Genomic DNA, 16637 nt, shown 5'->3' on the forward strand with positions numbered 1-16637 from the left:
TTTTTTTTTGCATTGCTATCTATGTGATATCAGTGATGTCTATTCTCTGTGATATGCATAAAGACCCAACTAATCAATAATGAAATGAATTGCTGGCCATTTTCTTTATCAATTTCATCAATTAGTTATTGCAGCCCTAGATTCAATTGCTAAAATCTAATGGAGTCATATGAGATGCTCCTGCCAGACAGGATACGAAGCACTTTAGATAACAGTGACTTTGAGATGTCCTTCTGTGCTGCTTTTGCTATTTACTAAGTATAGAGCTGCAACGTTTTTTTTTCCATATATTCAATTTAACTCAAGGTACAAATAGGGGCTCATGGGAAATGAAGGCAGTACAGCCAACTGAGAGAACCTCTGACGAAAGATAGTTTTGATTTAGACTAAAACTAATAAGTAGTCATGGTCATATCATATCATTTATTGATCTATAATATATTTTAAACATGAAGACTGGTCTAAATATAAGGCTGAGTAAATGCCTGTCAATAAATGTGTTGAATGTTCATTTTGAATGTTAACTCTGACAGCTATTATGGATATTTTGTTTTGACAGGAACTCAGTTCTGGTGTCTTCTGGATATTGTGCCCATTAAGAATGAGAAGGGAGAGGTGGTGCTCTTTCTAGTATCACACAAGGACATAACAGACAATAAGAAAGTCCAAGATGAAGAACAGAGCCCAGAAAGAGGTGAGTGTTGCCACCTGAATGATGGGATTTACCAAGTAAATAAATATTCCAATTAGAAGGGTTTTACAGACTATTGTCGTAGGAAAACAGTTTATTAGGAATGCACAATGTATTGGTACAATATCAGTTATCAGCTGATATTAGAGATTTTTTGTTAATTTATTGGTGTCAACTGTAGATATTATTATTGATTATTGGTAGATCATATTATTGGATATATGTGACCATGGACCACAAAACCAGTCATAAGGGTCCATTTTTGGAAATTGAGATTTATGAATCATCTCAAAGCTGAATAAATAATATTTTAATTGATGTTTGGTTTGTTAGGATAGGACAATATTTGGCCGAGATACAACTGTTTGAAAATCTGGAATCTGAGGGTGCAAAAAAAATGCTCAAATATTGAGAAAATTGCCTTTAAATCTGTCCAAATGAAGTTCTTAGCAATGCATGTTACTAATAAAAAATGTAGTTTTGATATATTTACAGTAGGGAATTTACAAAATATCTTCATGGAAAATAATCTTTACTTAATATCCTAATGCTTTTTGGCATAAAAGAAAAATCGATAATTTTGACCCATGCAATGTATTGTTGGCTATTGCTACAAATATACCCCAGCGACTTAAGACTGGTTTTGTGCTCCAGGACCACATATATCGAAATCCATAAGATGACAGCAAAGGTAATCTAGATGTAAAATAAGGGCAATTAAACTATATATGAAACATATATTTTTAAAAACACATAATTTTTTGCATTCGCTCACAACACACTTAAATTTCATATTTAAAAACACTAATAATTATTATAGTTATAAAAATGTTATTAGTATAATTATTAAAATGTATTGATTTAAAAAAATTAGAATTTATATAGTAGTTATCAGCCAACTTTTTATCATTGTGTAGAACAAAGAAAACAATGATAAAAAGAGAGAAAAGCAAGAGAGTCATAATTTGTAAAAAATGGCTGTACAGTAAAAGTAGGTACAGAGGCAAAGTGCTCTATAACGAAGGGAGAACATATTATCCTTTTATACATACAGCAACGCTTTCAGCCTCATACGGGATGCTCTACAAAGCTTATTACGAGATGATTATTCTTATGAAACATATATTTTTAAAAACATATAATTTTTTGCATTCGCTCACAACACACTTAAATTTCATATTTAAAAACACTAATAATTATTATAGTTATAAAAATGTTATTATTATAATTATTAAAATGTATTGATTTTAAAAAATTAGAATTTATATAGTAGTTATCAGCCAACTTTTTATCATTGTGTAGAACAAAGAAAACAATGATAAAAAGAGAGAAAAGCAAGAGAGTCATAATGTGTAAAAAAATGGCTGTACAGTAAAAGTAGGTACAGAGGCAAAGTGCTCTATAACGAAGGGAGAACATATTATCCTTTTATACATACAGCAACGCTTTCAGCCTCATACGGGATGCTCTACAAAGCTTATTACGAGATGATTATTCTTATTCTCCCTTAATTCCACTAATATTCACACACACCTCAAACACCTGGTGTAGTCAATGTCATACTTAGCAAGCTTATCCTCTGTTTCTCATTCCCTCTCTCGTTCTTGGCTTCAGAATCGTGTGTTTTGGATGCTTCCATACAGGCCAGCAGCATCTCATGTGGTGCTCGCTGTTACAGTAATCCTGACACCTCTCCTCTCCAGAGAGAAAGAGAGAACGGTAGACTGATAAAGAGAGAGATGGAAAGACATGCACAAGACACAGGGAGGGCCGGGAAGAAAGCTTGGCACGGAGGTGGCCTGAGCTTGAGCCAAAACACGGTTACTGTTCAATTGGCTGAAGGATAAACAATGTACTGGCATTAGGAATAGTATATAACTAGTCAATGAACTGGCTACTTGCCAGAGGATTCAATTACATCCACATGTTCTCCTTAAAAGCAGGAATACTACTCCAATATCCAGTCTTTGCTGGTGTACCAACAATATCACCCACCATTCCCTCTCAACCAGTTTTACATTGTCCAGCCATTAAATGTTAAGCACATGAGGCTGTCATGACACGTCTAGTTTTGCTAGTGGAAATGGAAGTTTGTAACATTCTGCACATCAGATGGAATATTTTTGTATAGAAATACAAGACACATCCAACATTTAAACTCAAATAGACTCAAATGTGTAACAGTTCAGCTTTCAAATAGCAAATGTAGAATTTGGAAATGTACCAGATTTGTTGAAGTTGAAGAAGTTGTTTTATATCTGATGAGTACCTGTTTCAGATTGACTCTTTACAGCTATTATTATTTGCCTTTGTGAGGTAGTGTTATTGATGATAATGAAATATTGATGTAGCTTTGAGTAGTGCTGTCTATCTGAATTGGATATAGGGCCATAAAGATTGTAAATGGATTGGAGTTTTGCCGTATCAATAATAAAAGGTTTCTCTGATGGTTCCTCCAGGAGCTGATTGAACTCTGGTTGCTCTGTGCCTCCCTCTCCATCTTTTTTTCCCCCTCCATATTGCTCACTTCACTGGCCTCACCTCAGCAGAGCACTGTTCTTTTTACTGGCTAGCTGCCCAACGGAGGTGGCCTGAGCTTGAGCCAAAACACGGTTACTGTTCAATTGGCTGAAGGATAAACAATGTACTGGCATTAGGAATAGTATATAACTAGTCAATGATGTCAACTCATTAAAAGTGAATAATTGGAATCAATTTAAAAAGAGTGAGAGTTACATTCTTAATCATGTTGACTAAGCCAAATATTCTTTAAAAAAAGCAGGGTTGGATTCATGTAATAAAGGGAAAAAAGCCATTAAATAAAATAAAAAAAGGATGGAATGAGGATTTGGAAAGAGCAAGAAATAAACTGGAAGATTTGTAAAACATCTTATACAAGAGGCTGACAGATGGCACTTTCCAAATGAAATTAGTCACGTAAACTAAAGTCATCAATTAAAATCAACACTTCAGTGAAGGGTAGGCTGCCGGGAACATGTTAGTTAGCATATGAGAAGGGAGCAGAACTCCTTTAATGTCTTTCCATATTTTATTTTCTCCTCAAAACAGATAATATACAATGTCAAATGTGTGTTTCAGAAGAATCGGTAAGATATAGAGATACAATAGTTTTAACTGGATTTTTATATTCTAATTAAATAAATACAGCCTTGGGGAGCATTTACACTATTTACAGTGTAAATGTAAGAAGAGTAGTGTACTGTATATAAGTAATCATTTAATAATTAGTTCTTATTTCTTGTTTCTTGTCAAATTAAATTAATAGTTGACCCCAAAATGAAAAATACTATATTCTTCAAAAGACTTACAAAGCCATAATACAGGTTTGGCTGTACAAACTGAACTCATTGTTTACTGAAAATTGTTGAAAATATAGTAAGTTTTTTGGCATCTTTCTGCTTCTTCAGAGAGCTTCTAAAGGCTTTAATTGTTTATTATAAATTTGTCTGTTTATTTCCCACAGTGTAATCGATCTGTGTTCATAATTGTTCAAATAACTGCATGTTTTCTACCTTTTTTTAAGTTGCTGTGTTTTTCATTGGATGCATTTCTCTTTTGTCATATTTACAAACCCTTGATAAATAATGAATGTGAATGTCATTTGTTTTGAGGAGACAGTGCTAATAGCTAAATGTAATAGTGATTTCAGTGTTCAGTTCATTCATTCAGAGGGTTACGGATAAAAAATTAAGCTAGAATTTTCTAATGACTTAACAGAAGTAATGGTGGAAATCTGTGCTTATGTTTTCTGATGCACAGTAAAGCTACATGAGGTGTTTTCTGGAATAACTTGATGTTATTTAGTGTTGAGTCAAACAATTCAGAAATGAAATATACTGAAATATATGGCTGTTCTCTGCACAGACAAGGAGACGGGACTGGAGGTGCACAAGGTTACGCAGCCACCAGGCTTCAATGCCAACCGGCGACGCAGCAGAGCTGTGCTTTACCAGCTGTCTGGACACCTGCAGAAGCAAGACAAGAGCAAACTCAAGATCAACAATGTAAGACCCAGTTAGACACACTTAAATTCTTATAATATTCTTAAGAATAGTTTAAGTACAAACATTATTGTAGGAAATAAAAAGGAAATATAAAAATGACCTTGTAAAGAAAAATATATAACAATATGCTGTGTTCAGCAATGAGACAACGTTATTTACTGCTTCATCTCAAATTAGTTGGATTAGTTCTTCAATTCACTGTGAGCTGCACACATCATACTGTTTATGAAAATCTTGAAAATAAAAGAAAAAAACAATTAAACATTTCTGAACATTGCTATCATATTTAGAACATGTTCGGTGAGAAGCCGCCCATCCCAGAGTACAAAGTGGCAGCCATTCAGAAGAGCCGTTTCATTCTCCTCCATTACGGCACCTTCAAAGCTGGCTGGGATTGGCTGATCTTGTTAGCCACCTTTTATGTAGCAGTTACTGTGCCCTACAATGTCTGTTTCACCGTTGTTGGTGGGCGAGATGAGGTGTCGACCCCTAGAAATCCACCGAGTGTGAGCGACATCTTGGTAGAAATCCTTTTCATGTTAGGTAAGGCTCAACCTACAGTCCTATTGTTTTTTTGTTTTTTTGCTGTGTCATTAATTTAGCAAACATAAGTTGTTCTGTCTCAATAATGTTACCTGGGTGATATTAAATATCTTTTGATACCAATGCCTGCTAATAAAGTACCCTGAGCACACCGTCCTATTATTTTTCAGGTGTGCGTGTACATTTCTGAGAGAGACAGTATTTTATGTAACAGAGGTAATATATGGCCAGATATCTTTCAATTACTCAGAGCTGGTAAAATGTTCTAGATGTTACTAAACAAATGTCACAAAACGCATCTAGCATTTCTAAAGCGTCAAAATCGTGAGATCAAAACTAAAAGGATTTTGAAGGACAGGTCAGAAAATAGCAAAGCTTAATATGTGTTTTATAATTCAGAAATAACTCTGAAGGTCCACTGTCATATTAATTTATTAGTAAAGTAAGATTCCTGTCTGTAACTGTTGAAGGATACAGGTGAAGAAAATACTCATATACAGACACATTAGATAAAATATCAGATTTATAGCCATTACCTTTATATTAGAACTCCACAGTGAGGATAAGCACTGCTTAAGGGCAGTAGTCTTCAATGACAGAATCAGTTATTGCTCATTACACACAATTTCATAATACAGATCAACTATTTGTATCATCAAAAAGTTCCTGCTTTTCTGTGCTACAGCCGTTTACTAAACTTTGTAAGTGCTATTTGCAACTTCCATTAAATAGCATTATAGTAACTAGAACCCATACCAAGCTTTTATAACCTGCCACTGAACCAGGTAATGAATAAAATATAAAAAGATTTTTCTGTGATATAGTAATAAATAAATATCTGTGTCATCAAATTTTTTCTAAAATATTTTTTTCTTTATATCCCTGTGACAGATATTATGTTAAATTTTCGCACCACATTTGTGAGCACATCTGGCCAGGTGGTGTATGATGCGCGATCTATCTGTGTACATTATGTCACCACCTGGCTTTTTGTGGATCTGATTGCTGCGCTACCTTTTGACCTGTTGTACGCCTTCAATGTCAGTGTGGTGAGTGTTCATTTTGCTCATTTTGAAGATAATTTTACTGTTTATTCACAACCTTATAAACCTATATATTTTTGTTTTAATGGCCCTCACACAGAGCTTTGTGGGGCACCACATTTCATATGATGTTGGTCATGCCATTTTAAATAATTATTAATTCTATGATTTCCTTTTGAACTATACATTCAATATCTGTGTGTTTAGTATTTTGGAGTTCATCTGCTGAAAACAGTTCGATTGTTACGGCTTCTACGCTTGCTGCAAAAGCTGGAGCGCTACTCCCAGTACAGCGCAGTGGTACTCACATTACTTATGTCCATGTTCGCCTTGCTGGCACATTGGATGGCCTGTGTCTGGTATGTCATCGGCCGCAGTGAGATTGAGAACAACAGCCCTGGTTCCTGGGACATTGGTGAGTGCCATATCAACAAACTGTCAACATAGCTGTACCAATCTTTCAAGTTTAAATTCCAGATTTAAAAACAGATTCTTAAGGTCTTCTAACAAGTTTTAAATACAATGTTTATAACTTGTACTATCTGAGCTGAACTAGAAATGACCTTCAAAATGGTAGAAACTCCTAAAAAAATATTGAATATCTCTAATAGATGTTTTATGAAACCACATACTCTAAGTAAAATTAATGCTTCCACAAACAACAACATCAACAATAGGGCAGTTATCATATTAGCATACGTATTGCTGTCTAACAGATCAGACTGGGGCCTTGTTTTGTTAGCCTAAATTGGACAGAACCTATCTCATTTATTTTCACATGTGAAAGAATTCTTTTCACAGTGTCTCATACACAAGGATCAATTATTAAATGTCTGTCCACTAATATTCTCATTATATTGAAAATGTACAATAACCTTTTTCTGTGCCTTACAAAAAGGCTTCCTATTACAAATGTCTTGCATTTGTGATTTTAATACATGCAAATCACTTTTCAAATTATATAGACACATAAGAAAAAAAGGCCAGACATAATGCGTTTTGTCAGAAGGACAGAACAATCTCTCTGGTTCTGTGAACAGCACATTTATGAGACAGTCTCTGATTTAAGAATTATCTTCACATCATTCAAGTGTGTATTTTTTTCACATTTTTTTCATGAACAGGTGAATTACTGCATCAGTCTGACTTAGAAATAAACCTCTCTCTCAGTCTCACATGTGTTACCCTACACATGAATTGGAAAAAGAAAAAAAAAACACAAAAAACGAAATAGCTGTGAGAAAAGAGTGTATGATGACATCAATATGATATTGACAGCATGAATCTTATAGGACCTGATTTATTATTGGTCATTATCTTTTTTTGACCAAGATAAACTAGGGAAAATATTTTAGGAGTCCTATAAACTAATTTTATACAACATGTAGTCTTTACAAGAAAGTCATTGAATCATTCCCTGAACTGAAACGTGCAGGAACAAAACAATTGATGGTCTGTATGAGTGATTCGAGTCATTGAATTATTTACACATAAGCCTAAAATGTAGGAGTGTCCAACCTATTCACACATACTATTTGTGCAGTTATTTATAGAAAGTCAACTGTAGTCTAACACCATCATATCTAATGAAAGTGATTCTTATTGGCTTCAGCATCAGCAGTATCCTCAGGCACATCTAAGCCCTAACTGACCACTATTCCACTCTGGCTACTTGCCAGAGGATTCAATTACATCCACATGTTCTCCTTAAAAGCAGGGATACTACTCCAATATCCAGTCTTTGCTGGTGTGCCAACAATATCACCCACCATTCCCTCTCAACCAGTTTTACATTGTCCAGCCATTAAATGTTAAGCACATGAGGCTGTCATGACACGTCTAGTTTTGCTAGTGGAAATGGAAGTTTGTAACATTCTGCACATCAGATGGAATATTTTAGTATGGAAATACAAGACACATCCAACATTTAAACTCAAATAGACTCAAATGTGTAACAGTTCAGCTTTCAAATGGCAAATGTAGAATTTGGAAATGTACCAGATTTGTTGAAGTTGAAGAAGTTGTTTTATATCTGATGAGTACCTGTTTCAGATTGACTCTTTACAGCTATTATTATTTGCCTTTGTGAGGCAGTGTTATTGATGATAATGAAATATTGATGTAGCTTTGAGTAGTGCTGTCTATCTGTATTGGATATAGGGCCATAAAGATTGTAAATGGATTGGAGTTTTGCCGTATCAATAATAAAAGGTTTCTCTGATGGTTCCTCCAGGAGCTGATTGAACGCTGGTTGCTCTGTGCCTCCCTCTCCATCTTTTTTCCCCCTCCATATTACTCACTTCACTGGCCTCACCTCAGCAGAGCACTGTTCTTTTTACTGGCTAGCTGCCCACCAGACCTTGAGAGACTAGGGAGGATTTTGAAGTTGGCTGTAAAAATCATACCGTCAAATCAGTCAGAACTCTTGATTTTTTCTCAAGTGGTTTGGAAGAGAACAGAGATCTCCCACTGCGAGAAATTTATTATCCTTTCAGTCTTATTATTACAGGCATTTTAATCCTCATCCTCTTCTTGCACATCAATCTCCCTTACCTTCCTCCTTTACCATCTTTACTTTTGGTCACCTATGCCATTACCCTTGGACTTCTTTGTGCTCCCTTTTCATGTCATGAATAAATAATGTACACCTCATAACCATATCAAACATATAGCTTGTTTTCTGACATTAGATATTCAAAGATATCCTTTTTCCTCCTGCAGTGATTTACAACCTAAGGTAGCCTTGGTGGTTTGAGACACAATTTTTCCATTCATCATTAATTTTCTATTCATATTTTCCTCCTAAATAAACAGCAGGATATGTAAAGTATATGTTTCTCAAGCCTGCTCCATCAGAGGCATTACTGGTATAAATTAATATTCGGCAATGCTCTTTGCTAGTATTACATTTACATTTGTACTATTCATTCTGGAGGCTCAACCTTGAGCCTAGAGAAGCTTGTCAAGCACTGGCTGATGGCTGTTTTTCATAAAATAATTATGCACTCTGTCATCAAGTGCAATTGAATTGTCAAAACCACAATTTTTTACTTTACACAAATAATGTGACAGAAAAGCTTGCATAAACCTCAGTGGTGTCTGGAGGAAACACTCTCACTAAAACATACCAACTTCACCCAGCCAGTCCAGACATCCACAGCTTTCACACACACACAAGCAAATATTATGTTTTGATGCCTTTGAATGTAAATAATACATAAAATAATGTTAAATGTTAATGTGAATGCAGCTACTATATGGGATTTTAATAATGGCTGTGAGTTTGGGGCAATTGTAACATTTATAAAAACTGAAAAATTGTAATCCTGAAAATGCGTGAGGAACATTATTTCATTAAAATGAAACAGTTGAATATAAAATCTAGTTATTTAAAATATTCACAATGTAGGTCCTTTAAATGCACATTATTCCTGCTAGCTAAAACCATTAGCACTGTATAAAAGTGAAAACTATTGTGTAATAATATCAAGTATTAAAGCAATTATATTATTACTTTGAGGTGTGCTCTCATTTGAGATATGGTGGGTTAATACCGTTTGTGTAATGGGGGCAATTATAACACTGACTTTGAAGCCAATTAAATATTATGATCAAATATTTCTCAATGTAAATATGTTAATGGCACTATTACATAGTACTGGTAGTAGTATTCATTTTATATACTCCTTTACCTGGTCAATAGGTGATTTTAGAAAGCGAAAGGGAAACTCTCATTTGAGATATGGTGGGTTAATACCGTTTGTGTAATGGGGGCAATTATAACACTGACTTTGAAGCCAATTAAATATTATGATCAAATATTTCTCAATGTAAATATGTTAATGGCACTATTACATAGTACTGGTAGTAGTATTCATTTTATATACTCCTTTACCTGGTCAATAGGTGATTTTAGAAAGCGAAAGGGAAATGGAAAGGGAAATGGAAATGGAACTGCATTCTTCTGCATAACAATCCTTAATCTGAACAAAACCATGGAAATGTTTATCTTAAAACACTGTAGATATAAACCAGAGCACAAGGAGAGAAAAAAAGATGGATATAAGACCAAACCAGTGCATACTAGCATGATAAAAAGGGACTGTTAGTAAGCAGATATCTGTAGGTGTCCAGCATATACGAAGGACACTTTTCTGCCTATTAGCACATGCAGACACCAAAGGGAAGACTTTGGATGTGTTTATATGTCAGGAAAGGAATGACCCAGGTTTCTAGTGTATATGTGCATGAGAAAGGTCATGTAAACTGAAGCTGGTCACTGTGTAAATGAGAAAAGAGAGTGTTTGTTTGTGTATTTGTGAAGAAGGTTTTGTCCTGTGTGATTGTGTATCAAACCTTCCTTGACAACTGCTAGCAAAAGGTTCTCTGGCAATTTTCCCCCTCAATCTTCATCATTCCCTTTCTGACCTTTCACACATTTTTCTGTCGCCATGTCAGTTTTTCTGGTTCTCTCAAAAAATATCACTTCTAATGCCACATATAGTACCTCTACTACCTCCAAACTAGACACTTATAGACAAACAAGCAGGGAGAGAGGCGATAGAGAAAAGAAAATGTACAGAACCAGTACCTCAGGGAACAAAATTAGAGTCTCCAGAAAAAAGTTCAACCTTCTGCAAACCAACTGATACTTGTTTTGTTAGCCTAAATTGGACAGAACCTATCTCATTTATTTTCACATGTGAAAGAATTCTTTTCACAGTGTCTCATACACAAGGATCAATTATTAAATGTCTGTCCACTAATATTCTCATTATATTGAAAATGTACAATAACCTTTTTCTGTGCCTTACAAAAAGGCTTCCTATTACAAATGTCTTGCATTTGTGATTTTAATACATGCAAATCACTTTTCAAATTATATAGACACATAAGAAAAAAAGGCCAGACATAATGCGTTTTGTCAGAAGGACAGAACAATCTCTCTGGTTCTGTGAACAGCACATTTATGAGACAGTCTCTGATTTAAGAATTATCTTCACATCATTCAAGTGTGTATTTTTTTCACATTTTTTTCATGAACAGGTGAATTACTGCATCAGTCTGACTTAGAAATAAACCTCTCTCTCAGTCTCACATGTGTTACCCTACACATGAATTGGAAAAAGAAAAAAAAAACACAAAAAACGAAATAGCTGTGAGAAAAGAGTGTATGATGACATCAATATGATATTGACAGCATGAATCTTATAGGACCTGATTTATTATTGGTCATTATCTTTTTTTGACCAAGATAAACTAGGGAAAATATTTTAGGAGTCCTATAAACTAATTTTATACAACATGTAGTCTTTACAAGAAAGTCATTGAATCATTCCCTGAACTGAAACGTGCAGGAACAAAACAATTGATGGTCTGTATGAGTGATTCGAGTCATTGAATTATTTACACATAAGCCTAAAATGTAGGAGTGTCCAACCTATTCACACATACTATTTGTGCAGTTATTTATAGAAAGTCAACTGTAGTCTAACACCATCATATCTAATGAAAGTGATTCTTATTGGCTTCAGCATCAGCAGTATCCTCAGGCACATCTAAGCCCTAACTGACCACTATTCCACACTGGCTACTTGCCAGAGGATTCAATTACATCCACATGTTCTCCTTAAAAGCAGGAATACTACTCCAATATCCAGTCTTTGCTGGTGTACCAACAATATCACCCACCATTCCCTCTCAACCAGTTTTACATTGTCCAGCCATTAAATGTTAAGCACATGAGGCTGTCATGACACGTCTAGTTTTGCTAGTGGAAATGGAAGTTTGTAACATTCTGCACATCAGATGGAATATTTTAGTATGGAAATACAAGACACATCCAACATTTAAACTCAAATAGACTCAAATGTGTAACAGTTCAGCTTTCAAATGGCAAATGTAGAATTTGGAAATGTACCAGATTTGTTGAAGTTGAAGAAGTTGTTTTATATCTGATGAGTACCTGTTTCAGATTGACTCTTTACAGCTATTATTATTTGCCTTTGTGAGGCAGTGTTATTGATGATAATGAAATATTGATGTAGCTTTGAGTAGTGCTGTCTATCTGTATTGGATATAGGGCCATAAAGATTGTAAATGGATTGGAGTTTTGCCGTATCAATAATAAAAGGTTTCTCTGATGGTTCCTCCAGGAGCTGATTGAACTCTGGTTGCTCTGTGCCTCCCTCTCCATCTTTTTTTCCCCCTCCATATTGCTCACTTCACTGGCCTCACCTCAGCAGAGCACTGTTCTTTTTACTGGCTAGCTGCCCACCAGACCTTGAGAGACTAGGGAGGATTTTGAAGTTGGCTGTAAAAATCATACCGTCAAATCAGTCAGAACTCTTGATTTTTTCTCAAGTGGTTTGGAAGAGAACAGAGATCTCCCACTGCGAGAAATTTATTATCCTTTCAGTCTTATTATTACAGGCATTTTAATCCTCATCCTCTTCTTGCACATCAATCTCCCTTACCTTCCTCCTTTACCATCTTTACTTTTGGTCACCTATGCCATTACCCTTGGACTTCTTTGTGCTCCCTTTTCATGTCATGAATAAATAATGTACACCTCATAACCATATCAAACATATAGCTTGTTTTCTGACATTAGATATTCAAAGATATCCTTTTTCCTCCTGCAGTGATTTACAACCTAAGGTAGCCTTGGTGGTTTGAGACACAATTTTTCCATTCATCATTAATTTTCTATTCATATTTTCCTCCTAAATAAACAGCAGGATATGTAAAGTATATGTTTCTCAAGCCTGCTCCATCAGAGGCATTACTGGTATAAATTAATATTCGGCAATGCTCTTTGCTAGTATTACATTTACATTTGTACTATTCATTCTGGAGGCTCAACCTTGAGCCTAGAGAAGCTTGTCAAGCACTGGCTGATGGCTGTTTTTCATAAAATAATTATGCACTCTGTCATCAAGTGCAATTGAATTGTCAAAACCACAATTTTTTACTTTACACAAATAATGTGACAGAAAAGCTTGCATAAACCTCAGTGGTGTCTGGAGGAAACACTCTCACTAAAACATACCAACTTCACCCAGCCAGTCCAGACATCCACAGCTTTCACACACACACAAGCAAATATTATGTTTTGATGCCTTTGAATGTAAATAATACATAAAATAATGTTAAATGTTAATGTGAATGCAGCTACTATATGGGATTTTAATAATGGCTGTGAGTTTGGGGCAATTGTAACATTTATAAAAACTGAAAAATTGTAATCCTGAAAATGCGTGAGGAACATTATTTCATTAAAATGAAACAGTTGAATATAAAATCTAGTTATTTAAAATATTCACAATGTAGGTCCTTTAAATGCACATTATTCCTGCTAGCTAAAACCATTAGCACTGTATAAAAGTGAAAACTATTGTGTAATAATATCAAGTATTAAAGCAATTATATTATTACTTTGAGGTGTGCTCTCATTTGAGATATGGTGGGTTAATACCGTTTGTGTAATGGGGGCAATTATAACACTGACTTTGAAGCCAATTAAATATTATGATCAAATATTTCTCAATGTAAATATGTTAATGGCACTATTACATAGTACTGGTAGTAGTATTCATTTTATATACTCCTTTACCTGGTCAATAGGTGATTTTAGAAAGCGAAAGGGAAAGCGAAAGGGAAATGGAAATGGAACTGCATTCTTCTGCATAACAATCCTTAATCTGAACAAAACCATGGAAATGTTTATCTTAAAACACTGTAGATATAAACCAGAGCACAAGGAGAGAAAAAAAGATGGATATAAGACCAAACCAGTGCATACTAGCATGATAAAAAGGGACTGTTAGTAAGCAGATATCTGTAGGTGTCCAGCATATACGAAGGACACTTTTCTGCCTATTAGCACATGCAGACACCAAAGGGAAGACTTTGGATGTGTTTATATGTCAGGAAAGGAATGACCCAGGTTTCTAGTGTATATGTGCATGAGAAAGGTCATGTAAACTGAAGCTGGTCACTGTGTAAATGAGAAAAGAGAGTGTTTGTTTGTGTATTTGTGAAGAAGGTTTTGTCCTGTGTGATTGTGTATCAAACCTTCCTTGACAACTGCTAGCAAAAGGTTCTCTGGCAATTTTCCCCCTCAATCTTCATCATTCCCTTTCTGACCTTTCACACATTTTTCTGTCGCCATGTCAGTTTTTCTGGTTCTCTCAAAAAATATCACTTCTAATGCCACATATAGTACCTCTACTACCTCCAAACTAGACACTTATAGACAAACAAGCAGGGAGAGAGGCGATAGAGAAAAGAAAATGTACAGAACCAGTCCCACAGGGAACAAAATTAGAGTCTCCAGAAAAAAGTTCAACCTACTGCAAACCAACTGATATTCAAAATGCTTCAGATTCAGCACCATGGACAGGGACATCGGCTCTATATCTACTCAGTTCTGACAGTGACCTAAGAACCCTGGACAGTGGTCATGCACTCACTGAAAAAGTTTTTGGAGTGACGACCTCATTGCATTAGTTATAGTGCCAAACTCAAATGGAAAAAAAAAAATCTGGTTCTCTCGAAAAATATCACTTCTAATGCCACATATAATACCTATACTACCTCCAAACTAGACACTTATAGACAAATAAGCAGGGAGAGAAGAGAGAGAGAAAATAAAATGTACAGAACCAGTCCCACAGGGAATAAAATTAGAGTCTCCAGAAAAAAGTTCAACCTACTGCAAACCAACTGATATTCAAAATGCTTCAGATTCAGCACCATGGACAGGGACAGCTGCAATATATCTACTCAGTTCTGACCATGACCTAAGAACCCTGGACAGTGGGCATGCACTCACTGAAAAAGGTTTTGGAGTGACAACCTCATTGCATTAGTTATAGTGCCAAACTGAAATGGAAAAAATATATATTTTCTGGTTCTCTCGAAAAAATATCACTTCTAATGCCACATATAATACCTCTACTACCTCCGAACTAGACACTTATAGACAAATAAGCAGGGAGAGAAGAGAGAGAAAATGAAACTCAAACTCAAATGGAAAAAAAAGGGGAAAAAAATATTACTAGAACAATCACCAAATTATGTCAAATTATGAACATTATAGACAATTTCACAGGTCAAAACATATGCCAATTGAGTACATTTTCTCTCTTTCTCATAGGCTGGTTGCATGAGCTGGGTAAACGTCTGGGCACCCCCTATTTTCTGTCCCCTCTTGCATCCCTCATTCCTGATTCGCTGCGCCCCACCATCTTGGATGGATTGGTGGTCAATTCAAGCCAGTGGAACGGCACTGATGTGGTGGGACATGAGTCTGTGTGGAACTTGAGCCAATGGAACACAACAGGAGCAGGGCCGATGCGCACTTCAAATGCAGGACAGACTGGAGCCGTACTGGGAGGCGGACCCTCGATTCGGAGTTCATATGTGACTTCGCTGTACTTCGCTTTAAGCAGTCTGACTAGCGTGGGCTTTGGCAATGTCTCAGCCAATACTGACTCAGAGAAGATCTTCTCTATTTGCACCATGCTGATTGGAGGTAAGTGCAAGAAAACATGGTTACAAATTTTTAAATGATTTTAAGTTTTGGATTCATAATGCTTTGCTACATGGATGTACAGAGTTGTGTTCTAAATAGGGATGCACAATATTGTCGGACCGATATTGGAATGGGCCGATAATGACTTTAAATATAAATATCGGCATTGGCCCGATATGAAAAATTATGTATTGTATAATTTATGTATTGCAGAGTAAACAGTAATAGCACGTGCAGTGGCAGCAGCGGCAGTAGTAGGAAAGTAGTAGTAATAGGCACTGTTGGCCTACTTCTAATAAAATTAAAGTAAAATACACAAATAACATTTAGACTGTGTTTCTGATTAAAAAGAGCAGTAATTGATGTCATAAAATCATGAGCATATTTTAAAGGTCAGAAGCTATAGCTTACATGAATTTAAAAAAATTACAAACATGACACTTGTAAATTAAATAATTGTATTCATTGATGTGTAATATGTTGTATTTTGAATACAAATTATGAGCTCTGAAAGATTTTCAGAATTTTTACAACTCTTTTGCTTTAGATCATCTGCAAATGTTAAAACTTAAAATAATAAAATGTAAGGTTACCACTGTTACCAAGGTTACCACAATGTAAGTTTTTTTTCTTTCTGAAAAAAAAAATGCAGCTATTGATATATAGTTTATTTATAGTTATTTTGAAAGCTTCAATGTACAGTCATTATAAAATAACTTCATTATTGTTTATTTAATTCTAACAAATAAGTTCTTGGTAAAAACTAACCAAAATTAAAAATAATTTGCTTATAATTT

General features: G+C 35.1%; 1 protein-coding gene across 1 annotated transcript in view; it reads left to right on the top strand.

Annotated features, from left to right (window-relative positions):
- The window catches only part of LOC107551953 (potassium voltage-gated channel subfamily H member 8-like), a 128758-nt gene that overhangs the window by 88211 nt on the left and 23910 nt on the right, over nt 1–16637 (top strand). The window contains exons 3-8 of the mRNA XM_016233760.1: nt 560–694; nt 4577–4716; nt 5007–5259; nt 6151–6308; nt 6510–6717; nt 15463–15840. Coding sequence (XP_016089246.1) covers nt 560–694; nt 4577–4716; nt 5007–5259; nt 6151–6308; nt 6510–6717; nt 15463–15840 — 1272 coding nt within the window. The remainder of the gene's footprint in view (nt 1–559; nt 695–4576; nt 4717–5006; nt 5260–6150; nt 6309–6509; nt 6718–15462; nt 15841–16637) is intronic.

Source organism: Sinocyclocheilus grahami, unplaced genomic scaffold, assembly GCF_001515645.1.
Source record: "Sinocyclocheilus grahami isolate Dianchi unplaced genomic scaffold, SAMN03320097.WGS_v1.1 scaffold438.1, whole genome shotgun sequence".
Lineage (NCBI taxonomy): Eukaryota > Metazoa > Chordata > Actinopteri > Cypriniformes > Cyprinidae > Sinocyclocheilus > Sinocyclocheilus grahami.